At 39.2% G+C, this 26,985-nt stretch overlaps 1 protein-coding gene and 1 long non-coding RNA gene across 5 annotated transcripts in view; one reads left to right on the forward strand and one right to left on the reverse strand.

Moving 5' to 3' along the window:
* Nucleotides 1–3,818, reverse strand: part of LOC129458902 (uncharacterized) — a 57,615-nt gene extending 53,797 nt beyond the window's left edge. The window contains exons 1-2 of the long non-coding RNA XR_010114741.1: nt 3,485–3,818; nt 2,054–2,132 (exon numbers count right to left, since the gene is read on the reverse strand). This is a non-coding gene — a long non-coding RNA (uncharacterized lncRNA). The remainder of the gene's footprint in view (nt 1–2,053; nt 2,133–3,484) is intronic.
* A 27-nt stretch (nt 3,819–3,845) lies between these two features.
* On the forward strand, nt 3,846–26,612 carry IVNS1ABP (influenza virus NS1A binding protein). 4 transcript variants are annotated; one of them, XR_010114740.1, is made up of 16 exons: nt 3,846–6,099; nt 11,720–11,947; nt 13,501–13,629; nt 13,834–14,003; nt 14,131–14,206; nt 15,338–15,511; nt 15,819–15,944; nt 17,320–17,448; nt 21,440–21,569; nt 21,809–22,033; nt 22,440–22,561; nt 22,655–22,781; nt 22,864–22,995; nt 23,116–23,289; nt 24,709–25,009; nt 26,253–26,612. XR_010114740.1 is itself a non-coding variant. In XM_063613769.1 (15 exons), exons 3-15 carry the CDS (start codon nt 13,519–13,521, stop codon nt 24,954–24,956), a joined length of 1,944 nt encoding a protein of 647 aa, XP_063469839.1. In that variant the 5' UTR covers nt 3,846–6,099; nt 11,720–11,947; nt 13,501–13,518; the 3' UTR covers nt 24,957–25,231. The 4 variants fall into 4 exon arrangements, 2 of the variants coding, with proteins under 2 accessions (XP_063469839.1, XP_055091268.1); XR_008649763.2 differs by having other exon boundaries at nt 17,320–17,427; XM_063613769.1 differs by lacking the exon at nt 26,253–26,612 and having other exon boundaries at nt 24,709–25,231.
* The last annotated feature ends 373 nt before the right edge of the window (nt 26,613–26,985 follow it).

Genomic DNA, 26,985 nt, shown 5'->3' on the forward strand with positions numbered 1-26,985 from the left:
GGCTTCTTGTGACTTTTATGATACTACCATTTTCTTGTTTTGGCTCTTAAGACACCATTAATATACCCTAACAATATTTTCAAGTGCCAAAAGGAAAGAAGAGAAAGAAATTGAGAACAGTAGCACTGACTGCAAGGGATGAAAGAAATATACCACAGAAGAGTCAGTCACTCAGAGTACAGGAGAAACTAGCAGACTGGAGGAGGCAGGCAAAGCATTGCTTTTTTGCCAAGTCACAAATTGGCAACAGTTTTTCATTAGGCAAATGACACCCAGAAAATGCAGACAGTTGATCAAAAATAATGTAATGTGGCATAGAAGTTTTAAAATGTAAATAAGATTCCAACTTAAATTAAGACTATGACTGGTAAACTGAATTGCTAAGTAGTAGTATTGAATAAAATCAGCTTATCATAATTAGCATGGTTAATAAATAAGAGAGATGACTAATATCTGAGGAGAAATGGAACATGTTCATACGCCTAGAAAATGCTTTTGTGTTTGCAGTGGTTTTCTGGCTTTAGTAGGGGTACAAGATGCTATGGTGTTTGTCAGAATGTAGGTTTCCAGGCCACTTTCCCAGAGACTAGACTTACCAATTTTAGGACAGGGTTTCTCAATCTCGGCACGACTGACATTTCAGGTGGAATCATTTTTTGCTGTGGGACAGTGTCCTGTGCTTTGTAGGATGTTCAGCAGCATTCCAGGTCCACTAGATACCTGTAGCACATCTCCCCCAGTCATGGTTTCCAGGGATTGCCAAATATTCCCCAGGGGAAAACCACTCTCCTCCTTTGAAAATCATTAGTCTAGGGTAAAGCCTAAGTGAGAGGTGACAGTGTGCTGGCAGTCCTTGCAGCCCTCGCTCGCTCTCAGCGCCGCCTCTGCCTGGGCTCCCACTTTGGCAGCACTTGAGGAGCCCTTCAGCCCACCGCTGCATTGTGGGAGCCCCTTTCTCGGCTGGCCAAGGCCGGAGCCGGCTCCCTCAGCTTGCGGGAAAGTCTGGAGGGAGAGGCCCCGGCAGGAACTGGGGCTGCCCATGGCACTTGCTGGCCAGCGCGAGTTCTGGGTAGGCATGGGCTCGGTGGGCCCTGCACTCAGAGCAGCCAGCCGGCCCCGCGTCCCGGGCAGTGAGGGGCTTAGCACCTTGGCCAGCAGCTGTTGTGCTTCTTGCAGGGCCTTAGCTGCCTCCTCACGGGGCACGGCTCAGGAACTGCAGCCCGCCATGCCTGAGCCTCCCCCCTGCCACCGTGGGCTCCTGTGCCACCCAAGCCTCCCCCACGAGCACCGCCCCCTGCTCCACGGCACCCAGTCCCATCGACCACCCAAGAGGCTGAGGAGTGCAGGCACACCGCGTGGGACTTTCAAGCATCTCCACCTGCAGCCCTGTTGCGGAATCCACTGGGTGAAGCCAGCTGGGCTCCTGAGTCTGATGGGGACTTGGGGAACCTTTATGTTTAGCTAAGGGATTGTAAATACACCAATCGGCACTCTGTATCTAGCTCAAGGTTTGTAAACACACCAATCAGCAGCCTGTGTCTAGCTCAGGGTTTGTGAATGCACCAATCGACACTCTGTATCTAGCTACTCTGGTGGGGACTTGGAGAACCTTTGTGTGGATACTCTGTATCTAGCTAATCTAGTGGGGAGGTGGAGAACTTTTGTGTCTAGCTCAGGGATCATAAACACACCAATCAGCACCCTGTCAAAACGGACCAATCAGCTCTCTGTAAAATGGACCAATCAGCAGGATGTGGGTGGGGCTAGATAAGAGATAAAAGCTGGCTGCCTAGTCAGCAGTGGCAACTTGCTCAGGTCCCCTTCCACACTGTGGAAGCTTTGTTTTTTCACTCATTGCAATAAATCTTGCTGCTGCTCACTCTTTGGGTCCACACTGCCTTTAGGAGCTGTAACACTCACCGTGAAGGTCTGCAGCTTCACTTCTGAAGCCAGTGAGACCACGAACCCACCAGAAGGAAAAAACTCCAAACACATCTGAATGTCAGAAGGAACAAACTCCGGACACACCACCTTTAAGAACTGTAACACTCACCGCGAGGGTCCATGGCTTCATTCTTGAAGTCAGTGAGACCAAGATCCCACCAATTCCGGACACATGAGGACTTGCATTTCTAGGAGGAATACACAGGTGATTCCAATGAATGTGTTCAGTGGACCACACTTAAGAAATGAACTAAGGTGTTATGAGTTGAGCTGTGTTCTCTCAATATTTGTATGTTAAAGTCCTAACCCCTAGTACCTCAAAATATGACCTTATTTGGAAACAGAGTAGTTGCAGATTTAGTTAAATTAATGTCATACTGGAGTAGGGTGGGCCCCTAATTCAATTAACCCTGGTGTCCATATAAAAAGGGGAAATTTGAACAATAGATACCCAGACAGGGAGAACATCATGTGAAAACTGGAGTTATGTTGACAAGCCAAGGAACTACCAGAAGTTAGGAGAGTGGCCTAGAGCCTTCAGAGGGAATAGGGCCCTGACAATACCTTGATCTGACTTCTGGCCTTCAGAACTGTAAGACAAATTTCTGGAGGGTTTTGTTTTTGTTTTTTTAGAGACAGGGTCTTACTCTGTTGCCTGAATGCAGTGGCACGATCATAGCTCACTGCAGTCTTGAACTCCTGGGCTCAAGTGATCCTCTAGTAGCTGGGCTTATAGGTGCAAGCCATCATGCTTGACAACTTTCTGTTGTTTAAGCCATTCGGTCTGTTATGGCAGCCCTAGCAAACTAATACATCAAGAATAAATAAAACACAGGTCAGTTAAGGATGGAGACAACATCTGAAGCAGGATCAGGGTGAACAAAGAAAAGATGGCAGATTGACACCAATTCCTGATTATCTTTCTCAGGACCTGACACAAAATAGATACTCAAGAAATTCATACTTTTTATTTTTATTAAGCACTCTCCAAATAAATCTTACCTAAGTACAGTAGTCACCCTCACCCCCTATGCCTGGTGGATATGTTCCAAGACACTCAGTGGATGCCTGAAACCTCAGATAGTATCGAACTCTAAATGCACTATGTTTTTTCCTATACATACATACCTATGATAAAGTTTCACTTATAAATTAGGCACAGTAAGATACTGACAACAATAATAATAAGATAGAATAGGCTGGGCGCCATGGCTGATGCCTGTAATCCCAGCACTTTGGGAGGCCGAGGTGGGCAGATCACCTGGGGTCAGGAGTTTGAGACCAGCCTGGCCAACATGGCGAAACCCCACCTCTACTAAAAATACAAAAATTAGCCAGGCGTGGTGGCAGGCACCTGTAATCCCAGCTACTTGGGAGGCTGAGGCAGGAGAATCACTTGAACCCTGGAGATGGAGGTTGCAGTGAACTGAGATTGTGCCATTATAGTCCTGGCTGGGAGACAAGAAGCTGTCTCAAAAACTAATAATAATAAAATAAAATAGAACAATTTTAAGAGTGTACTGTAATAAAAGTTACTTACGGTCTCCCTCTCAAAGCATCTTAGTGTACTGAACTAACCATTCTCCTTCTTGTGATGTGAGATGATAAAATACCTACACGATGAGATGAAGTGAGGTGAATGACATAAGCACTGTGACATAAATAGCAAATAAGTACTGTGACATAAATAGCAAATTCCAGAAATAAGCGATTCATAAGTTTTAAATTGTGCACCATTCTGAGGAGCACAGTCTGCTCTGTCCCTGCCCAGATTGCCATTAGCCAGTTGCTGTCTGGGTTGTCAGACTGTTGCAGTGTGACAGTGCTTGTGTTCATGTAACTATCATTTTATGTAATGATACCCCCCAAATGCAAGAGTAGTGATGTAACATTTTTGGGCCATGGTTGACAAAATCTTGGAAAGTGAAACCAAGGATAAGGGGGACTGCTTTATTAAGAGCAAAATCTTACAACATAATGTATTACTTTAAGAGGTTGAAATTAACCATCAGGCTCCCTGAAAGGCAAATGGAATGCATAAGTTATGCCATTATTCATAGAGAAGGTAATAAGTAAATTTGAAATTCCATACAAAGCAAAAATACAATGAGTGTGGGCACACTGTAGCTTTAAGAAAAGTGTTGACTGTTTCAGGTCACAAAGACACTATTTAGAGTATAGCAAGTGTGACCATGTGTCCAACAGGCCACACAGTCATGTGCCTACCCAGAGTGGGCAATTCATACTCTCCCACTGGAAGGATGAAACCCATTGTATTAAAAGAGCTTAAAAGGTATGTACCCTGATAGTTTCATTTGTAAGAAAAGTAAACATTGCTGTCAGTTATTATCAGCAAGACAAAACAGGAGCACAGTGTCAAATGTCAGTCTTTTTCTCCTTAAGAAAGATATAAAAAAATCACACGAATAGACATCTTAGTTCTTGTTTCCTCCTACAATTGAATTGTTGGTGGGGGGGCGGGGCGAGGGAGACATACAAGAAATCTGTGAGAAAAAAAGGGGCAGGGGAATAAGTCTCCTTGCCTCAAGATTTTAGAAAAAAAGTTGTAACCTTTCTATTGCAGATAAGGCTCCCACAATTTATTTTTCCTGCTTCCATAAGCATAAATAGTTAATGATAAAAATGGTAAGAGGCATTGACAAAGAGCTCCTAGAATGTCTACAAATTAAGGTGAGTGATCAAACACAAGGTTAGGCCTAGACAGCTTAAGTGTCCTCCACAAATCAGGATAAGCGTTAACAGGACATTAATCTGGAAGCCTTTACTAGACTCTAATTTGGATATAATTTTACCTCACTAAATTCCTCACCTTCAATCAAAATACCTTTCCCGCGTGCCCTTCAGAGTCCACGAAGTTGCTGCCAGATCCCAGCTTAAATCACTTTTCGCTTTCACAGATCTCCCTCCTGGGCAAGGTGGTGGGGTGGATAATGAAGTGTGGCACCTGATCTAAAAGGCCCCAGGAGGTTAGGATAGGAATTACCACTTCTCAGGTCTGTTATCTTTTTCCGGAAGAGGGCAAGACCAGTAGAGAACTGACTCAGCGTCTCCAACAAGAGGAGAGCTGCACACAGACAAAACAGACCCGGGGGGTGAAAAGCGGAAGTAAACTGGTGTTTGTGGCACCACTGATAGTATTATACCTTCTCTGACTTCTCCAATATTTTTTTTCCCCAAGTGACTCAATCTTCTCACCCAAACTAGGCCAAATGAGGGGTTAGTTGTTCGACTTCTTCTCAGAGTGCCTCTCTTCTTCCTCACACTCTCTACGCCTCCTCTCCGCACACGCCACTTCCCCCCCGACCCTAAAGTTAAGGGCTTACGCCCAACTAGCTCCTAAAGTCCGTGGCGAGCAGCTCCAGTCTAGGGGGGGTTGCCTAGAAGTAGGTCTGACGCCGAGCAATCTAATCTCCCACGTCTGATCTCTCAGGCTATTGTGCCTCGAGGGGAAGTCAGAACAGGTGAGGGCGGCTGGAGGGAACCAGTTCCGGGACAGGCAACGCACAAGGCGAAAGTGAGGGTGCGGGGCAAGGAACGGAGGGAGGGACAAAGGCGCGATAAAGAACGAGGGCGCCCCCCGAGCGCCGCCTATCTCCTCAGGATCACCTTGCGCTGACCTAGTTACACGGAGAAGGAAGGAACCCCAGTCGACCAGGGAGGAGGGCGGGGCGGGATGTGGGCGGGGTCGCTGGCGGGGCGGGGCTTAGAGTGGGATCTTTATGGGGCTCGCCTGTGATTTGCAGATGGATTCGAGACGGAAGCGGGCTGGGAGGCGTCGGCGGCGGCAGCACACGTGGTGACGTGCGAGGGGGTGCGGCGCGAGCGGTCGGCGGCGGCGGAGGCAGTGTCTCCCGGTCGCGCGTGGAGGTCGGTCGCTCGGAGCTGCTGGGCGCAGTTTCTCAGCCTGCTGCTTCGGCGCGGCTGTGTCGGCGAGCGAGCGAGTTCCCGCGAGTTCTCGGTGGCGCTCCCCACTCCTCTCAGTCTCCACGGACTGGCCCCTCGTCCTTCTACTTGACTGCTCCCCCCTTCCGCCGCCTCCTGGCGCTTTCCGTTGGGCCGATTCCCGCCGGCTTCCTCCTGCTTCCCATCGAAGCTCTAGAGATGAATGTTTCCATCTCTTCAGAGATGAACCAGGTAATACGCGCTGGTTCCCCGAACGGCAGATGAGGGAGAGGGCGCGGCTAGAATCCGAGAAGAGGGGATGGCGCCGGCGGATGGGAAGAAGGTGGGAGGCGCGGAAGCGGTGTCCTCATCAGGGGAGGCAGCCCCAAGCGGCCGCCGCCGCCGCCGCCCTCTGGGACGTGAAGCCAGCGCCGCGCTGGGCCCGCGCTCCAGCGCTGCCATGGTTGCCAAGTTGCGTTGGCGGCCGAGAGCGGGCGCCGGCCGCCTCGGAGTGCGCGGAGGCTCGAGCCCCTTTGCTACACTGGCGCGGGTGAGGCAGGCTGGGAGGAACGAGAGTTTTTTGCTCGAAGGGTTTTGGGGGACCTGGGTTAGGGCGCCGCGGGGCGGGGATGACCCGCCGGAAGGAGGGCGCGGGACTCCCCGTTCTTGCTGTCAGGAACGGACGCCTCGCCTTGGGTTTGCCTGGGGTTTGGGATTCTCTTCTGGAAGAGCTCCCGGGACTCGGCTTGTGTGGGCGGGCAGCCAGCCCCGGGCCTGGAGTAGGGTGGCACGGAGTCCCCGATCGCCGTGGGCCGCGGGGTCCTTTGTTCCCGCTCCACGTTGCCCGCTTTTCTTGCCAAGCGCGGGGAGAAGGGGGCGGGAGGAGGGAGGGAGCGGCTGCCCTGACGTGTCGGTACTGAGTGACTGCGGGGCTGGCCAATCCCGGGCGGGGGTGTGCGGGCGCTGGGGGCCTCGCCTCGCAGCCTGCGGAGTGGGCGCCGGCCTGGCTGCGCGAAGTGGAAGGCCTGGGACGCTTTTTCTTTTTTATGAAAGAAATCAGTGGCAAGATTTGCTCTTTTTCCGTCCCTCCACGCTTTTGTTTAAGTGTCTCTGATTATAAGCTCTTGATGATAGGAAGGTATCAGGCTGAGGGTTGAACCTAGGGTAACTTGAACCACTACTTGAGAACTACATTCACTTTTTCCCCCGATACGTAGTGGACATATCTATTGGTTTGAGACAGCTGACATTTCAAGGAGAAATCAGATGTCCAAAAGGGCGCATTTTTGTTTTTTAATATCTGTCGCAGTGATGGAGCGTTAGAACACCTTGGCGTCAAGCTACTCATTGAGTGTGTTGTGATCTTCTGTCAATAGATGACAACTCTGGAAGCCTAGTACCACTCTTAACAGATGAATAAGTACAGCATGGACTAGACTGCCACGGGCCATGCTTTCTTTTAATAATTCTAGCACCAGTGATTGACTTAGGAAAAACAAAATACTGATGATTACTTTTAGGCTAAAGCCTGCTGACACTTCTGTCTTAAAGATACTGAAAGAGAAGTTGTATTTGTTAAGTCTGGACGTGAGGTAAACATGGAGTTTAGAATTGGATTGAGACTAGTATCATTTAATGCCAGCTGGCAGGCTACTTATCAAGTTTATAATTTGGTAGCCAGAGGTAAACAGAACTTGAGCCACTGACCAAAGAGAGCCCTGGAATGGTTTTCCTCTGTGTTTTCCTAATAGATGAAATCTCTAGTTAACTAATAGATACTAATTTCTATAGCCATTGTCTTAATTTGTAGTTGATTTTCTAACTTTCCCCCCAAGACAAAACATTTCAGGTTTTAGTCTTAGTTTTAAATTAGTGTCTTTTTGGCTACTTGCTTTTGGAAGGTGGGATTTTGTTTTTCTTGCTTGAAGGATTTGTTAGCTGGTAATTAAATGTAGTTTTGCAAATACGTTTTTAAATATAAATGTTTTCCTGTTAAGGAAGTATCTTAATAATTGATATTAAGATGAAGTAACTCTAAGTAAGTCATTTCATCCACTTTTTAGCAGTGCGATTGTATAGTCAAATCCTGCAAGTAGGAATTATTAAAGGTTGGGGGTCTTCCCACCATGTCATGTGCTAGTGTGTGTGTAAATTGAAGTATTGTAAGAGAGTGATTTCTGGGTTTTTGTTAAAACAACAGAAAATACATACTTGTAAACTACAAGTTGTATATCTTGTAAATGTTTCTGAACCTATACTTAACATCATACTATTATATTTTTGTTATTAACACGCAGATACCTCAGCATTAGAACGTCTCAAACCAAATTCTTCCTTTCCTTCCTTCCCTTCTCCATGTAGCAAACTATAAACGACTTTGTGTTATGCTTTTTGGTAATTGATTTTAATAACGATGCCATATATCTTAATTTTGATAATTGATGTTAATAAGGATGCCACATATCTAAGATAAAATATCTTAAGTCCTCACTGCCTTAAAGGAGCATGGGTGTACAGAATCTTAACTGCCCTGTTTCCATGCTTTACTTATTCCTCTAGACCATCCCCCACATTTCTGCTAGGATGCCCTATGCTTCCTTGTTTAAATCCTTCATCTACTTTCCATGCTTAGCATTGTTTAAACCTTGGAATTAGGCTCTCTTACTTCCTCGCCCACTATTACCATATGCATCCTGCAAATCTACAATCTATCGAAACTGAAATAGCTGCAGTTTCTGGAATATATTTGCTATCATACCTTTTTTCCTTTCTGCTCAAGCTATTTCACAGCTTGTTTTATCTTTCTGACTGGCCTGTGAAGTGTTCAAGGCTAGAGAACTGAGTTAACTTCTATTGTGTTATGATATGAGCATTCCATTTCAGTTTGTGCCTTACATATGTTTGGTGCTACACATGTTTGTGTTGTAGTGAAAGAATTACAAAACTATGAGCATGGATGGAATGAATGAGTTCGGTGAGTTTTCATATACATGGATGGTGATGGTGGTTTTAGAGGATACATTGGAAAGCTGTAACTTCTGATTTTAAAAAGATCTGTTGGTTTACTTTGTATTATAAAGTCTTTCCTTTAAAAATGCAGTTGATGGCTACTTGGTGGGAGCTGACTGCCCTCAAACGATTGCCTTTTGTTTTATCTTGGTCTTACTGAAGGCCAGAGAAAAATTTTAGCAGAGGCCATATTGTGCCTACCTTTTTAACAACTCTTTGATAAGACCTGTTGAATTGTATTTCACTTAAGCTAATCTTTCTGGGCTGTGAACTTCTGGGTGTTATTAAAGCAGTTTAATTACTCATTTATGAGTCTTCGGTATTCCTTGCAGTGGCCATAGAAGTATGCTGAATTTATCTGAATATATTGTATTTGATCCTAGTTTTAATTTTAAATGTGTAAAAATAGTGACCTAGGTGTAGATTTAGTTGAAAGTGTATTTTAAATACCAAACAATTCTACGTTTTATACTCTTATATGACTCTGGGATGTTTGGACTTTTGGTTTGGATTTTCAAAGAAAACAATTTTCCCCATTTTTTAATTCCACTAGTTATCGTGCTTGAGTTTTATAGACCAAACAAGATCTCCCGTCAATTTGGGGAGTAGTTTAAAACTCTTGATTTGCCCTAGCTCACTTTAATGAAAGTAAATGTGAACTTTCAAAAACATGGTTTTACAGACAGGAATTGATCTGATCCCCTCCAAACTTGAGGTGGGTGGGAAGTAGGTATATAGTGTATGAGGACAATAATTGAATAAAATAAGTTTGCATTAACTTAAATGTCATCTAGATTTGGGCTGGCTTTTAAAATCAAGTAGCTTTGTACTCTGATCAGTAGATATTAAAGAGATGAGGTTCATATTATGACCTTGATGTACTAAAAATCAGGTACTGTCATGGAATTAGAGTAAAAATAAATAAAAATCAAGCACTAAATATAGGATTCATTTTACTGCAAAACTCGTAATAATATTGTACAAATTTGTCTGATGCAAATTGCCCCAAAAATTCTCCAGTGTTTTCTCCAAGGGCTGCAGTAATTTTAACCATTTTTTTCCAAAATAAATTTTAGGTAGAACATTCAATTTGTCCAATACAGTAAGTGGATGCCATTTTTATTTTTTGTTAGATCAAGTTTAGAAGTAAAAAATGAATAAAACTGGTCAAAGTTTAAAATAGTACCTTCATATTATAATGTTTTTGGCTTTTCAGAGGATGCATTTTAATATAATAATTTGCATGGGGACTCCTTCCTCTTACTCTTATTTTAAGAGCAGCTTATGAAACTGAAGTTAGGAGTTGCCAACTATGCCTGTGAGTTGACCACGCCAGTATAAATCATATATATATGAAAATTTTCTTAGTTTGAGCCGGGTCTTGGCTGAAAATGTTTGAAGCTTTCTTTAGGATAGTGTGTTCTCTCTGTGTACAAAGAATTGTGTATATTTGGAAAACATTTGTTAGAACTAGTTTCTTAGAGAAAAGCCAAATTAACTGACCTAGATAAAAGGTAGAGCAGAGGAAATCAATATTACCTAATGCTGTGATATAGTTTTGATGCAGGGGTAAGTATTCACAACAATCCCAACCCGAATTGGCATTCTTGGGTTTCCTTGAAATGAAACCTGTTACAGAGAAACCTGTTAGGACACATGTTGAACTAAACATAGTAGGTTTGTTGAATTCGAACTGGACCAGCCTACAGTGGAGTCCTGTGGTAAGTGATTATTCACTTTGACGTAATTGTTAGATTTAGAATTGTTGTATTCTAAATCTGTATAAGGCAAATAATCTTAAGATATCCATAAAAATGAATATATTTGCACATATTTCAGGTAAGTTATTCCTTAGTTCTGGTTTCCAGAATTAATAGCAGTGTAATAGCAGTTCAGGTGATTAAAAAATAAGTACCGTCTGAATTTGACACAAGTAATTGATGATGTGAAAACGAGGGAGGGAGAATAGGTAGGAGGACTGATTACCTTGAAGATTAGGTTTGAACCAGAATGATTCCATTGGTAGTTTATTACTGTGGATGAGAAAAATGATCATACAAAGCACAGGCATCAGTATTTTCCCTTCTGTTTAGTTTATTCCAACAAATTACTCATCTATGTTCAAGTTTTTAGGCTAGTCCTGGTAGAGAGGAGATGGGATGGATGCAAAAGATGAACAAGACAGAAGGTTTGCCCATGAGTCAAGGAAGATAAACAAGTATATATAAATACAGCATGAAATAGACCAGCTGGAAGATCATAAATACCTCCCAGATAGGGTTCTAAATGTAGAGGATGAGGAGAAACTGCTTCCCAACTGGGAGCATTTGGCAGAGGCTCTATGGCTGTAAGATTTCCTCTGGCAGAGGTTGGGTTTAGGGCCTTCCAAGTAGAGAGAAGAACTTGAACAAAGTTAACAGTCTGGGAAGTGCAGAGTTCATTTTGAGGAACAGTAACATAGTATATATGCTTGGGAATAATGTCTAAGGTTGCTTGCTGGCTCAAAACAGATCGCATGTTTGCATATTAGTTGGAAATTAATAGTAAAGAATATTAGAGTTAAACAGTATTGACATTTGTTTTGTAGTCTTGTGCTTTTACACCTCTCATAAACATAGGTCATTAGCCCCTGCCCTTTGGGAAAGGACTTTTTTTTTTTTTTAATCACTTGGGTTGTTGCAAGTTAAATGAAAAATGTTTATGTGGAATTGCATTTGTGTTCTTTTTTCATGTAATGGGAATATTTTTGCCATTTATCTCAAATCTCTTGAAGATCAGGATTTGTTTTACATGATCTGCTCTACCTAGATCAATGACATTTTGATCATTCTGAATATCTAACTTAAATTTATCATTGTTATAGATTATGATGCATCATTATCACAGAAGAAATTCCTGTCTATAGCTTTTAAGGACTTGATTACATCATTTTCAAGCCTGATAGTTTTGGAATCACCATTAGAGCTTAAGACACATCTGCCTTCATTTCAACCACCTGTCTTCATACCCTGACGAAGTGCGCCTTTTAACACTCCTTTGTCCTTGGATTACTTAAGAGTTCCCAGAAATACATTTGCCACCAACAGAGTAGGTAAGTGAATGTTCTCTGCCTAGTACAGTATTAAGACACATTGTTTTTCTGAAGACGATATGTCGAGTACAGTAAACGTTTCATACTTTTTTTTTAAAGGCAGAGAAGTCAGTAATCATTTGAGTATAAAAAACATTTTCATATTTTTCTTTTCTATATTTTGACTTTAAATAAATCAGTTACTTCAAATTAAAATTTCTTACTGCCTTTTTTTTTTTTCCTTAAAGAGATAAGGTCTCACTCTGCTGCCCAGGCTGGAGTGCAGTGGTGGGATCATAGCTCATTGCAGCCTGGAACTCCTGGGTTCAAGTGCTTCTCCTGCCTAACCTTTCCTAGTAACTGGGACTACAGGTGTGCGCCACCACCATGACTGCCTAATTTTTACATTATTTGTAGAGACAGGATTTCACTATGTTTCCCAGACTGGTCTCAAACTCCTGGGCTCAAGCAATCTTCTTGCCTTGGCCTCCCTATTACTGTTCTTTATTTTATTTTTTAAGATGGAGTCTCTCTGTTGCCCAGGCTGGAGTACAGTGGCACAATCTCGGCTGACTGCAACCTTTGCCTCCCAAGCGATTCTCCTGCCTCAGCCCCCACAAGTAGCTGGGATTACAGGCATGTGCCACCACGCCTGGCTAAATTTTGTATTTTTAGTAGAGATAGGGTTTCACCATGTTGGCCAGGCTGGTCTTGAACTCCTGACCTCAAATGATCCACCTGTCTCGGCCTCCCAAAGTGCTGGGATTACAGGTGTGAGCCATAGCGCCCAGCCTATCACTGTTTTTTAATTATGCATTTTGTGTAGTCATTAGTTGTTTATAAATAATGGTAAAAATGCAAAAAAGTTTTAAGTTCCCATTTATATTTATATAATCTGATGAGATAAATGATTTAGAATATATGAAAGAAAGGGAACAGAATATAAGTTCATCTTTTTAAATCACTATATGTGTTTCAAAACATTTATAAAAATCATTTCATAGATACAGTGACAAGACTAATCAGACTTTTTAAGTTTGTGTATTAGGCAAGTTCTGCATATAAGTCTTGATTATATATAATTTTGAAGACTAGAAGCAAATTGGGGGCCCTTTAAGGCAACTGAAAAGGGCTAGGATTAGGATAAATAACAGTTTTTCTCATTTGTGGGTAAAGGAATGACAGGAGCCCAAATCCAAGGAAACCTATATGTACTGGCTATTTCACCCTTTCAGGCTTTCAGGTTACTTGTTATATGGGTTTGGGCAGGATGGAGTTTCCTTTCCTTCCCTTCAGAATGAATTTGCTTAATAGGCATGGGAACCCAGCCAAAATTGTTGAGATAACTGCTACTGTTTGAATCCTTTAAAAGTCTTATGACCAAAGTATTAGGGAACAAAGACTTGGACATTCAACACAGGTGTTGTTTCAGCTAAATTTTTTTGTGATGAAATTTTTATGTGTTGTTTATAGGATGGAATTTGAGAATAAAGAGACTGTATTACTCTTTAGCATTATATTTTTAAAACCATCATTTGCAAGTAAAATAACTCAGCTTTCGTTTCATCATTTAGCCAAATTTATAAGGAAAAATGATTCCCAATGGATATCTGATGTTTGAGGATGAAAATTTTATTGAGTCTTCTGTTGCCAAATTAAATGCCCTGAGGAAAAGTGGCCAGTTCTGTGATGTTCGACTTCAGGTATTTTAAACTTAATTCAAAATTTATAGAATTTTTTATTACTAAAAGCCATAAGTTCGTAGATTTGCTTATTTTCTTTTTCATAGGCATTTAATGAAATGATTTTTAAAAGAATACTGAGAAATGTAAGATAAAGGAATCTGATATAGTAATTAGCTAGAGAAATACGTAATCCACAATACTTATAATTCTTCATAATTTCAGGTCTGTGGCCACGAAATGTTAGCACACAGAGCAGTGCTAGCTTGCTGCAGTCCCTATTTATTTGAAATCTTTAATAGTGATAGTGATCCTCATGGAATTTCTCATGTTAAATTTGATGATCTCAATCCAGAAGCTGTTGAAGTCTTGTTGAATTATGCCTACACTGCTCAGTAAGTACATTTGAAGTAAACCATATTATTAGGAAATATCTTCAGAAAATTCCAAGTCTTGCTACATATATTTAAATTAAGTGTGTTCTAAGGCTTTGGTATCAAAAATAACTTTTTTTTTAAATAGGTTGAAAGCAGATAAGGAATTGGTAAAAGATGTTTATTCTGCAGCAAAAAAGCTGAAGATGGATCGAGTAAAGCAGGTAGAGTATCAGAAGTAAATAAAATCACTTATGGAGTCTTATTTTGTGTGATCGCAATGCTGAATTCGTCATAAAACATCTTGTTACTTTCAAGGACTTGAAAATGTCCCTTTTTTCCCTCAGAGTAGTCAATATGTTATTTTAACTGTTTGGCTATAATAATGTAGCAAGATCACACTTCTTCTCAGATAATTTGGGCTAAAGTCTTACCCTTTCAGCAGTCTTCTCTGGTAGGGTGGCTATGTCAGCCTTTGATAGCATGAATTAAAATTAATGTTTTCTTAAAAGTTAATCACATATGTCTTCAATTCTGTGTTCTCCTAAACTTCCTGTGCTCTCTAAAAGTATTCCTTCTAGAATTTAATGCCAGTAAAAAGTACTTTTGGAAAACAGGCATTGAATCCCCTAATGCATGGGGGTCAGTAAACTTAAGGCCTACTGGCCAGCTGCCTATTTTTATAAAGTTTTATTTGAACACAGCCATGTGTGTTCATTTACATATGGTCTAGGCTGCTTTCCAGCTACAGTGACGGAATTGAGCAGTTGTGACAAACAGAATGGCCGACAAGCCTAAAATGCTTTTACTATCTGGCCCTTTAAGAAAAAGTTTGATTTGCTAGCCCTTCTTCTAATACCACTCCTTTGTTCAAAAATCATTCCTTAATTTACAGCACATATCCTTGAGTTTAGTATTCTAGATTTTCCCTTATATAGTTGCTGTCTTTCCAAAACTATTTCCTAGTTATCTTTTCTCCAACCAAATTAAATTGTTTGCAGCATCTTCTCTACTTCTGTCTGCATTCAACATCAACATCATCTCTCCTGCAGAGCCCAGTTCAGATACTGCATTTCATGAAGCCTTACCAAATTATTCTACTTGAAAATACTTATGTGAACTTACATAGCATTTCAATTTGTTGCACCTCTCCTTAAACTAAAACTTACATATCTGTGTGGCATAATTTGATGTTTATCATTTGTATACATGTTATTACCACTATTACATTTGTTGTATTAAAACAGTGATTTTTGATTCTTTGTATCTTCACATAGTGTTTACCACACTGAACATTAAATATTTGTTGAATAAAAGATATATAAGTGTTGGCACTCATATATTTCTTTTCCAAGGTTTGTGGTGATTATTTACTATCTAGAATGGATGTTACCAGCTGCATCTCTTACCGAAATTTTGCAAGTTGTATGGGAGACTCCCGTTTGTTGAATAAGGTTGATGCTTATATTCAGGAGCATTTGTTACAAATTTCGGAAGAGGAGGAGTTTCTTAAGCTTCCAAGGCTAAAGGTAAGGAGTAAAGTCTATAAACAGATGTATACTATCTAGTTCCAGGCATGGAATCTTGGTCTGTGTTTCAAGCAAGTGAGTAATGATTATGAAATAATACATTGAAATTATATTGTTATTCTTAGCAGCATAATAGGTTTCTACCTACCAGTTTGTTTACTTTGTTTTTGATTACTGGTTCCTTACAAATTAGAGTAAATGTATGGAATGAATTGTGCATCTGTGACAACTTTATTATGAAATTGGGAATTAAGCTGAGAACTAGGAGGCCAACACTGATCCATGTCATTGTTTTTCCCAATTCTAGTTGGAGGTAATGCTTGAAGATAATGTTTGCTTGCCCAGCAATGGCAAATTGTATACAAAGGTAATCAACTGGGTGCAGCGTAGCATCTGGGAGAATGGAGACAGTCTGGAAGAGCTGATGGAAGAGGTTAGTTTTAAAGTAAATGGGATTCAACCATTTTTAAAAATTATTTTGCTATAACATGAAGGATTCCCTTTCACTTTTATTTTATAACCATGACCCTAAAGAATTTAAATTTTGCTATAGGTACCCCTAAGCTGAGAAACAGGGGGGGTGTCCAGGTGAGCTGAATGAACTGTTCAGTTTGGTCTTCTGCTTTTCTTTTTTTATTTCTTTGCTTATTATGTGCTGTTAACTTTCTTTAAAGTAGCATGTAATTTGCTTTAGAAATGGGAAGTGGTACTGAAATTTTCTGTAGATTCTTAATTTTTCTTCACAGGTTTTTGCTTTAAATTTGACAAGTAGGTAAAAGCTTCTAATGGTTGTTCCTCCCCATTGATTTATCTCCCCATAGGTTTATTAACAAAACTAGGATACCCAAGACTGAAGAAACAAGAAGAAACCTCAAGTGTATTGACACGTAAAGAAGCAGCAGTCCTGCCCCAGTTCTCCTAAGAAAAATCCGCTGTGGGCAGAGAACGATGATGATTTAATGGTGTTTACTCCTTTACAGGATTCTTGTCTTTAAAGCTGTGTGTTTTTCAATGGTGTTGTTCATACATACAGTCACTCACTTAACTTGGGCTACTTTTAAAAAAAATAACGCAAGATAAAATTGATGGAGAAATGGTGGGAATTGAAAACACACAGGTGGAGCCGTGGAGTAACTTTGAGTTTCTCTCTCCACTTAAACCTTTCAGGGTTCCTTTATGAGGGCTTACCAAATTTGTTAGGCCTGCAGAAACACTGTCATCATTATGTTCTAAAAGGGCTAACAGATTATCTTTAAATTCTGTGATTCCCACTTGAAAGTCAGATGCATTTGCTATGTATTTGCATCTGTCTCAATGGAGATGACTCTACAGCTTGCTTGAATTTTTGCATTTGTTTTTTCTTTGTTTTTCTTGACATTGCTTACAGGAAGGAAATATGTTTATGCAAACCAGACCACTTATCTGCAAAGGTGTAAACTATATTCAGTATTTTATTGTAAACATGTATATTCTTTAAGAGTATATATTGTACTAGTGCTTTTCTTCTTACTGTTATATGATGGAAGCCATGAAAAAAATGAAGATTTCTTTCAAGCCAATCAAGCCAACGACTCTTCAGCCAGTATTGGAAGATTTTGTATTTGATTTTGGTTTTTTGTTTTTGTTTTTGTTTTTTAATTTTTACCACCATGACATGTATTTCTTTACCTCCGGATCCTGCCAGAGTAATACGTCAAGAAGCTCAAGAAGCACACTGGAGGTTACCTTGAGGCGTTTGTGTAATCTGCATACTAGTGGAGTAGCCATGGTGACCGTAGCCACATGGGTGTTCTGTTGCTGTTTTGCAGGTTCAAACCTTGTACTACTCAGCTGATCACAAGCTGCTTGATGGGAACCTACTAGATGGACAGGCTGAGGTGTTTGGCAGTGATGATGACCACATTCAGTTTGTGCAGGTACACATTGCACAGTCTGAGGTAACCTCAGGTTAAAATTTGACTAGAGAATTTGATAGCATACTTAAATTTTCCTTTAATAAAGGAAAGTGGACCAATTTCATTGGTATAACTGGACAGAAACATTTTTGGGAGAAAACAAGCATATCTTAGAGTTAGTATTTTTGCGACATGAAAAGATATTAACAAATTAGGAAACCCTATTGAAATTTGTTTCTCATAAAGCGGGAATTACAAATAGTAAAGGCCAATAAGATGGAACAATATAGAAATTATTTGGGAAGATTATGAAAAGCAGTTGTTTGTGTCAGGCATGACTGATAGTTTTTTGTTTTTTTTTTTTTAAAGGGGCAGGGGGACTTAAATTGTTGATGGCTATGAAAGAAATTTTGGATGTTACCTTAACTACTGAGCTGTCTTACTGGAAATTAGAAATGGTACAGTTAAGATGGACTATACAATGTAATAAGTTTAAAAGTGGTGGATCATATGTTAAAACCTGATCTAGATGTTTCTTTAACCAAAATGAATTAAAATATAGTAGAGTTCCACTGTGCTGATTGAGTTACTTTGCCTTTTATAAAATCCAATTTTATTTTTCCCCTAGAGTAAACACATAATTATTCAGACACATTATCAACAATTACTAGAGAACAAACTTCTCAGGTATAAATTTTTTAAGTTTATGGACAGATACAGAAAAGTACACAAGTCATAATTGCCACATAGTGAACCTTCCAGTGTAAACATTACCCAAGTCAAGAAGAGAAGGTTTCTAGCATCCTGGCAGCCTTTCTCTTGCCTCTTCCCAACCGTTTCCCTATAGTGCTCCCAAAGGAAACCATTATCCTACCTTCTGACACATTAAATTAGTTTGGCTATGCTTGAAAAAATTTATATAAATGGTCATATAGTATATATTTTTATTTGGCCTTTAGCTCAAATTATGTTTTTGAGGGACAAGCTATAAAGCAGTCGACTCAACCCAGACTAAGGAATGCTTTTCTTTAAAAATCAGAGGGTAAGTGGTAGACTTAGTAGTAGCCTATATGGTTACAAATTATCAGGTGTTAGCTCTCTCTGGTGTCCTGTGGCAACAGTGGGTGAATATCTTTATTTTCTAAAAGTTTTGGAATTTGAATTAGTTGAGAACCTATGTTTGTGCATTTTGAATATATTGAGGATATTTTCCCCCTTAACTCTAAACATTTCGAGTTAACATTTTAAAAGTACGTTTTCAACATGCAGAGGTTTAGTGCCCAATAAGTGGCAGGCCATAATGTTCGGTGTGGCAACACAAAAATGTGTAAGAGACAGTTTCTGCTTGTAGGACCTTCTAAGAGTAGGCGAAACAATACAGGCTTATGAGAGGTAGCTACGAAAAGCCTAAAGGAGAGGACACAATGAGGCAGGAGAGAAGCCAGGGATATTTCACACAAGAGGTAGCTTTTGAGCAGTATTAGGATTTAGAGGAGTCTGCATAGCAGATAAAGGGAGAGGTGTTAGATAGCAAAGAGTATCTGCAAGGATGATACTCTTGGTATTGCAGGTCATAAGACTGGGAAAGTAGGTAAATGCTCCCTGAATGGGGCTTATACTTTATCCTATAGGCAGTGGGAAGCCTTAGGTAAGAATACAGTGATATGAAAGTTTTGCATTCACAACTTTAGTAATAGTGAAAAACTGAGGAACAGTCTAACTATTATGTGGCAGTCTTTGGGCTGGGATATCCCAACTGATTTCTGGTCTTATTTTCTAAAATTGTTGCCTTGGACCCTTCCTATTTTTATAACCAGACACAGAAAATCAATAAAAGTTTGAGCCCAGTTTATAAACTATTGCCAGCAGTAGTTCAGGTTTTAAAAAAATGATGAGGGCTTAATCTAGGGGCATGAAGGAGAAAGGATGGATTTTTTATCTATGTATATAAATAGACATTTATATTTACAAAGGTTGACTTAGCAGGACTTAGTGATTGCTTAGCAAGATCAGGGAAAAGGAATAATTTGAGAATAAGTGGGATTCTGACATGTGTGACTCATTAGAATGTGATGCCATGAATAGAGATCATGAATTGAAGAGGATGAGAGGGACACATGTTAGACTTCAGGAATAGAAAAAGGAGGTTGAGAAGAAGCCATTAGAAAAGTTAGAGGACAATAAGAATCTAATCGTGTTGTAAAAGCTACCTAAGGTAGGAGAAGAAAGTTTGAAGGAGGACTAAACTGTACACTGTCAAGTCCTCTGGGAGGTCATGTAAAATAAGGTTTAGGGATATATTCCTTACATATAAAGGATTTAACCAGCATTTCTATAGTAGGCTTGTTATTAGGCATTGCTTTTGGGCCTTTCTCTTTCACAGTCATTTTCTCTTAATTATAGTTTGTACATTAGAACAGTTTTTTACCTCAATACAGCCTCAATGTAAGCATCATCCATTTGTGATATTTGGATCCCTTCTCCCATAGGTTGGGATGAGGTTTTATGTACCTTGTAATTCATAATAATAGATAAGGTTAGATAAGTCTAACCTTATTTTTTATTCTTAATATTCATAGTATAAAAGTGATATGAACAGATGCATTCACAACTTTAGTAACAGTGGAAAACTGGAAAACAGCCTGTCATAATGTAAATCTGTTTTATACTATGACATAACTTGTCATAGTATAAAAAGGGTGGGGTTTATCTTCATAATTCCTAATCTTTATTTTAGCTGTATTGCCTTGAGCAATGCGTATCTTCTTGAGTTTCAATATTTTTATCTATAAAATGGGTAGATAATATCACCCTCACTGGACTAAAAGAGATGATGTAAATAAAGTACCTAGTAATATCTAGATACATAATAAACATCTAAGTGGAATTTAATGACAACCATTGATAATGATACATTCCCTGCCTTTTCTCAAAATAGCCTACGTATGTTGTAACCACACTCAGGCCTAACTTTTGATATAGCTTTTTCTTATAGCTTCAAGTAGCTAGCAAAATCTTTTTCTCAATTACTTGTTATATGGCCTTTTGCTTCCACTAGCAACAGAAATTTCCATTAGAAATTTTACCTATCCATGTGTTCTGGCCGTCTGGACCAGCACAAGTGGGATGAGCAAACTAGGCCAGGTGCTGAAGGTGCTACCTGTTCATTTGGCAGTTCCTCTCAGAGTAGTCTTTACTCTTCCAATTCCATATGATCATATCCTTTGGAAGTGGCAAAGGCTAAAGTAATTGGAAGGAAGCCATCAAGGAAAACTCATACATGAGAACACATGTGTAAAGTAGTTCTCTTACAATCATTTGGAAATTGACAGCTTTGTTCATTTCTCCCTCTTTAGTGTTCTTGTATATTCTACTTTTGTGAATATTTGGTTGTTTTTAGTAATGTTTCATTTCTGATTACTATTTTCTTGTGTTTTGATGTAATTTTGTCTAGAAAACTACTCTATAATGCCTATAAGGTAATTCTAAAGAAATATTCTTTAAGTGTTTCTTGTAATTGCCACTTTTTTCCTGTGAAGTACTTTCAGAGAAACTGGATGAATCTATATCTGCTTACGTTTTGCTGGCATTGTATGAAGGATACCTGTACATATGATTTAGTTAGGTTTGACAATTTCATGAAAATAGTGGGTTAAATGTATTCTGTGTTAATTCATACTATGTTCAATTTATAACATTCTTCTAGAAGATTCTATACTTAATATTAAGTAATTATAGATTAGTTTTTTCTTCTGCTGAGGTCTTGATTTGCAACATGGTTTTCAAATTGTTAAAATTGAGCTTTTTCTTACCTAGGCTAATTGTGTAGGTGTAGTTGTCTCATCATTGAGTGGAGATGGAAGTATGCCAGTAATTTGTGTCATTTGGAAAGTGTTGGCTTGAGTTAAAGTTAGTGTCCTATAAATGTCATATATAGGTGAAGGATACTCAGTGTTGTGGAGTAGCTCAGGAACAAAGGTACATCAGATGTGGTCTTTGGCTAGGTTTCTGTAGCTACCTTTTGATTTTGCAGAAAAAGCCACCACGTGAGAATGGCCATAAGCAGATAAGTAGCAGTTCAACTGGATGTCTCTCTTCTCCAAATGCTACAGTACAAAGCCCTAAGCATGAGTGGAAAATCGTTGCTTCAGAAAAGACTTCAAGTAAGTATATGACACTTGCCAGATTGTTTTCAGCTTACCTATTTTTAAGAAGGAGTGTTGCCAATTTAATACCTCTTAAATTGACTACTCGAGGAAAAAACTCAGAAGCAATTAAATTTGGAAAACGAGAGCAGCTTGTTCCAGTCTGGGATGTGGAGACTGTGGAGTCCAATTCAGGATCATATATACCAACCGAAAGTAATAATTACATCTTAAACATGGAACTCTTGTGCTTACAGATAACACTTACTTGTGCCTGGCTGTGCTGGATGGTATATTCTGTGTCATTTTTCTTCATGGGAGAAACAGCCCACAGAGCTCACCAACAAGTACTCCAAAACTAAGTAAGAGTTTAAGCTTTGAGATGCAACAAGATGAGCTAATCGAAAAGCCCATGTCTCCTATGCAGTACGCACGATCTGGTCTGGGAACAGCAGAGATGAATGGCAAACTTATAGCTGCAGGTAAGAACAGAAGCATTCAACTGGCTAAGCATGTAGATGGGCATTTTTGTGACATGCAGACTTTCAAAGAGAGGGTTTAATATGCCATCACGGCAATCCAATAAGACAGAGAAATAACAATACTATTGAATATGGCTAACCTTCAGTTCAATCTGTCTCTAATTTTTAAAAAAAGTTATGTCGTGGCTAAATTTTTCTAATATTCAAGCTGAGACTAAGCAATTTACTTATACTGATAGTTATTTTTCAGCTATTACAAGCACTTAGTTAAAAGATCAACTAAGGCATCCTTAAAAAGTTTTAATACTTTTTCTCATTGTGCAGATTTCTTAAACTTACAGGACTGGAAACCGTGGTCCAGTTTAATATTTTAAACATAAATCTTTATGGTTTTATTTTTTACCAGGTGGCTATAACAGAGAGGAATGTCTTCGAACAGTCGAATGCTATGATCCACATACAGATCACTGGTCCTTTCTTGCTCCCATGAGAACACCAAGAGCCCGATTTCAAATGGCTGTACTCATGGTAAGCGCATTATGTTGCAGGAGCAACCCCTATTTAGCTTTTTCCTTGTAACTTCAGGATGTTAGAAATTCTCATCTCTCACTTTTGGCATAGGGCCAGCTCTATGTGGTAGGTGGATCAAATGGCCACTCAGATGACCTGAGTTGTGGAGAGATGTATGATTCAAACATAGATGACTGGATTCCTGTTCCAGAATTGAGAACTAACCGTTGTAATGCAGGTAATAATAGTCTTCTCCTGAGATATCCAGTATTTAAATATGATAAATTATCAGTATGTAACTTTATTTTATACTTACATAGGAGTGTGTGCTCTGAATGGAAAATTATACATCGTTGGTGGCTCTGATCCATATGGTCAAAAAGGACTGAAAAATTGTGATGTATTTGATCCTGTAACAAAGTTGTGGACAAGCTGTGCTCCTCTTAACATTCGTAAGTTGATTTTTTTTCCTTTTTTTTTTTTTTTTAAAGACCTTCAAATCAACAGTACGTGTAGTATACACTTAGAATCTGGGAGATGTAGCAATAATGTTGACTTGACTTTTCTTGTAGGGAGACACCAGTCTGCAGTCTGTGAGCTTGGTGGTTATTTGTACATAATCGGAGGTGCAGAATCTTGGAATTGTCTGAACACAGTAGAACGATACAATCCTGAAAATAACACCTGGACTTTAATTGCACCCATGAATGTGGCTAGGCGAGGAGCTGGAGTGGCTGTTCTTAATGGTGAGTGTTGGGATTTGGAGAGGTGAAGAGTAGATAGTGGCAAGACTTTGTTCTAAAACTCTGAGAGAAAAGGCCAATGATAACTATAGTTGTACAGTTAAGAATTCAGAAGCAGTCATCTCTTTTGATGCAATGGAGATTAAGGTGATTTGTCCTTTAGAAATATATTTTCTAATCAAAGACTTATAATACTTGATATATAACTTAATTCACCAGTCTTTTGATGGGTGCACTGAGTGAATTTCCAAATCATTTTCTTCTATAAAACATATCCATAATGCATCATCTTGAATTTTGAGTTTCCCCTTCTTTACAGCCAGAATTTAAAGAATCTGATCTGCAAAACAAATGCAAATCCCTAGTCTTTTCCAACTGTGTACTCCATACCTAATTGGAAATATAACCTTTAGACTATTTTAACAAGTTTCCAAAGTATTAAACTTTTTAAATGTAGACATAGCTTTCTTTCCACCTCCATTTTATTGACTTTTAATGTCTAATTATATAACCATAATTTAAAAGTTAGCATTGTTTTTGGTACCAGGCTGAATCTTAGTAGGCTTATGGTTCAACTGGTGAAGGCTTAAGTGTAGACACAGCCTGTTGGCCTAGAGCCTTGTCAGCGTGCTTTACAGATACATAGAATGCAAGCTGGTTAAGTGATGGTCAAATGAAAATATAATGAATTTGAGAATCAGTAATAAAATTTTTTCTAAGCTACAGAGTATTTATTGCTAACATTTTATCTATTTGAAAATAGTCATAACTCTGTTTCCAGAAGAAATTTCTGTACCACAATATTTTATTTTTTTAATTGAGACATGGTCTCACTGTGTTGCCCAGGCTGGTCTCGAACCCCTGGGCTCATGCAGTCCTCCCACCTCAGGCTCCCATAGTGTTGGGATTATAGGCATGAGCCACCGCACCTGGCCCCAAAATCATTTTATACAGTTGGGAAGCCCTAAAATATTTTTCTGCTTTCCTATAATCTCTTCTGAGTCTTAATTCTGTACATTGGGCTGATATAAAGTCCAGTGCACAGAACTATTCTGGTTTGCTACTTAGTAGCTGCATCTGTAGGATAATTGTCCAGCTTCTTCCTGCTTCTTTTCTTCTTCTCTGAAATAATAGTAGTAACTACCACAGAGTTGGTGAAAATTGTACTTTATTTACATGCTGCTACTGCTTCCTCTCCCTCCCCCTTTTAAGTTGCCTAAGTTCCACATGGGAATGGTTTTTTTATTGATTTGATTCCCAGCTCTTAGTATTTGTCATATTAGTAGGCATTTAATAAATTCTTTTTGACAAAATGAACAGGCATTTGTTTTAAAAACCACTGATTTTTAAGCATAAGACAGATTTAGGGGAGTTTTACCTTATTATAGTCTCTGGATTTACCCCATCTCATTTCTCTTTTAGGAAAACTGTTTGTATGTGGTGGCTTTGATGGTTCTCATGCCATCAGTTGTGTGGAAATGTATGATCCAACTAGAAATGAATGGAAGATGATGGGAAATATGACTTCACCAAGGAGCAATGCTGGGATTGCAACTGTAGGGAACACCATTTATGCAGTGGGAGGATTCGATGGCAATGAATTTCTGAATACGGTGGAAGTCTATAACCTTGAGTCAAATGAATGGAGCCCCTATACAAAGATTTTCTAGTTTTAACAAATTTAAGACCCTCTCAAACTAACAGGCTTAGTGATGTAATTATGGTTAGTAGAGATACACTTGTGAATAAAGAGGGTGGGTGGGTATAGATGTTGCCAACAGCAACACAAAGCTTTTGCATATTGCATATTATTAAACATGCTGTACATACTTTTTGTGTTTATTTGGAAAGGAATGCAAAGATGAAGGTCTGTTTTGTGTATTTTTAAGACTTTGGTTATTTTACTTTTTGGAAAAGAATAAACCAAGAATTGATTGGCACATCATTTCAAGAAGTCCCCTCTCCTCCACATTTGTTTTGCCAATTTGCACATTAAATGACTCTTCCCTCAAATGTGTATTATGGGGTAAAAGGGGTAGGGTTTAAAGATGTAGACAGTTGGGTTTTTTAAGGGCCCTTTTTCAATAACTGGAACACTCTATAACAAAGGATACTTAAATAGATGACATTGACTATTTTTGTTTTTATTAAAAGGAAGCTTACATGCCTACCAATATTTAATCTTTTATGATTGCCTTTTTATAACTTTTTATATTCTCAGCAGAGTGCTTTACCAATTGAAGTAAAATGTGGCAGGTTGGAGTTATTGAAGCAGAGTGGCAGTCTTCAAGTTTGCAGAGTAGGGGTCTGTCTTTTAAACTCTCTGAGTGCAAACTTCAGAGCTCTTGCCTTGGCTGCAGTTTTTTTCCTTCAGGAATGCAGTACTAACATTTATTTGAGTGGAGTTACTGAACAGTAACATAGCTGTGATTTTTGGTATTTGAAACACTGGTTTTAAATATTTTGACTTTTTGAGGGTATGTTTTATATAGCAAGATATTATATAGCAGTAAAAAGCGGTGTTTTATCTTCTATATAATTCCTGTTTTTATTATTAACAAAACAGTCCTAAATAGCAGCCCTCAATTGTGAAAAACATTAAACTATATTAGGTTGTGAATGCAGGTTTTATCAGAACTATGTTTTTATTCAGTTTATCTGTTCATATGGATAAATATTGGTTGGGATGACTTGGTGTCTAATGTGTAGTGCTACACACCTAACTTATGGTGCCAAAATAGCATGTCCTAATGCTTGCTGCTGATGCAAACACATTAAAGGTACTTTGCAGGAAATCCTTGCACCATGGGATTAATATCCAATTGCTGCTTGTACACTCATTCATTACTAAAAGTTTTGAGAAATTTTTTTTCCAGTAATGAGCTCAAGAAATTTGTGGAAAATAACTCACCTGGCATCTTACATCTGAAATAAGGAATGATATAAGGTTTTTTTTTTTCTCACAGAAGATGAAGCACACAGGAACCTAATGGGCCAACTGGGATGAGATGAATATTCAGTGATGACTATTCTGAGATGACTATTCAATGGCTAACTTGGGTTAGGAAGAAAATAATTAGGTATTTTCTCCAAATGTTCACTGGTACTCTGCCACTTTATTTCTCTCATCTGTTACACAAAGAACCACCAGGAAAGGAAATCAGTTTGGTTGCTAACTCTGTAATTCCTATCACTGGTTTGGTTCTGGACTAAAACTACATTGACAGATTGAATTTGCCTAATATGATGACTGTTTTTAATATGGATCTGTATGTGTTCTATTCAGCACAAGGAAATAAAATTTTAGTTGAGGATTCAGCACTAAAGTCCTTGAGATCACTTCTCATTTCATAAGTGACATGCTTAATGCAAATAACATATGGGAATACTTTACTTTGGGTCAAAGTTTTCCTGCATTACCTTGGATGCCAAAGAGGTAGTTTGGTGGCCAAAAAGTATCTTTTTTAAGAAGCTGTTGTAGCTAGTCTTCATGAATATGAGAAGTTTCCAGAAAGGAAAAAAAGAAAAAGCAGTGCTCAGTGGCCATTTGTTACTGTTAATCTGTATCTAAAAGGTACATACTTTCTTCAGAGAGGGAGAAAATGGCATAGCCTCAGCACAATTAAAAAAAAAGCTTTTTAACCAGTAGGAATTTTTGAATAGTTTCAAAATAATATTGATAATACCACACTTCTGGTC

This window comes from Symphalangus syndactylus, chromosome 19 (genome assembly GCF_028878055.3).
Source record: "Symphalangus syndactylus isolate Jambi chromosome 19, NHGRI_mSymSyn1-v2.1_pri, whole genome shotgun sequence".
NCBI lineage: Eukaryota > Metazoa > Chordata > Mammalia > Primates > Hylobatidae > Symphalangus > Symphalangus syndactylus.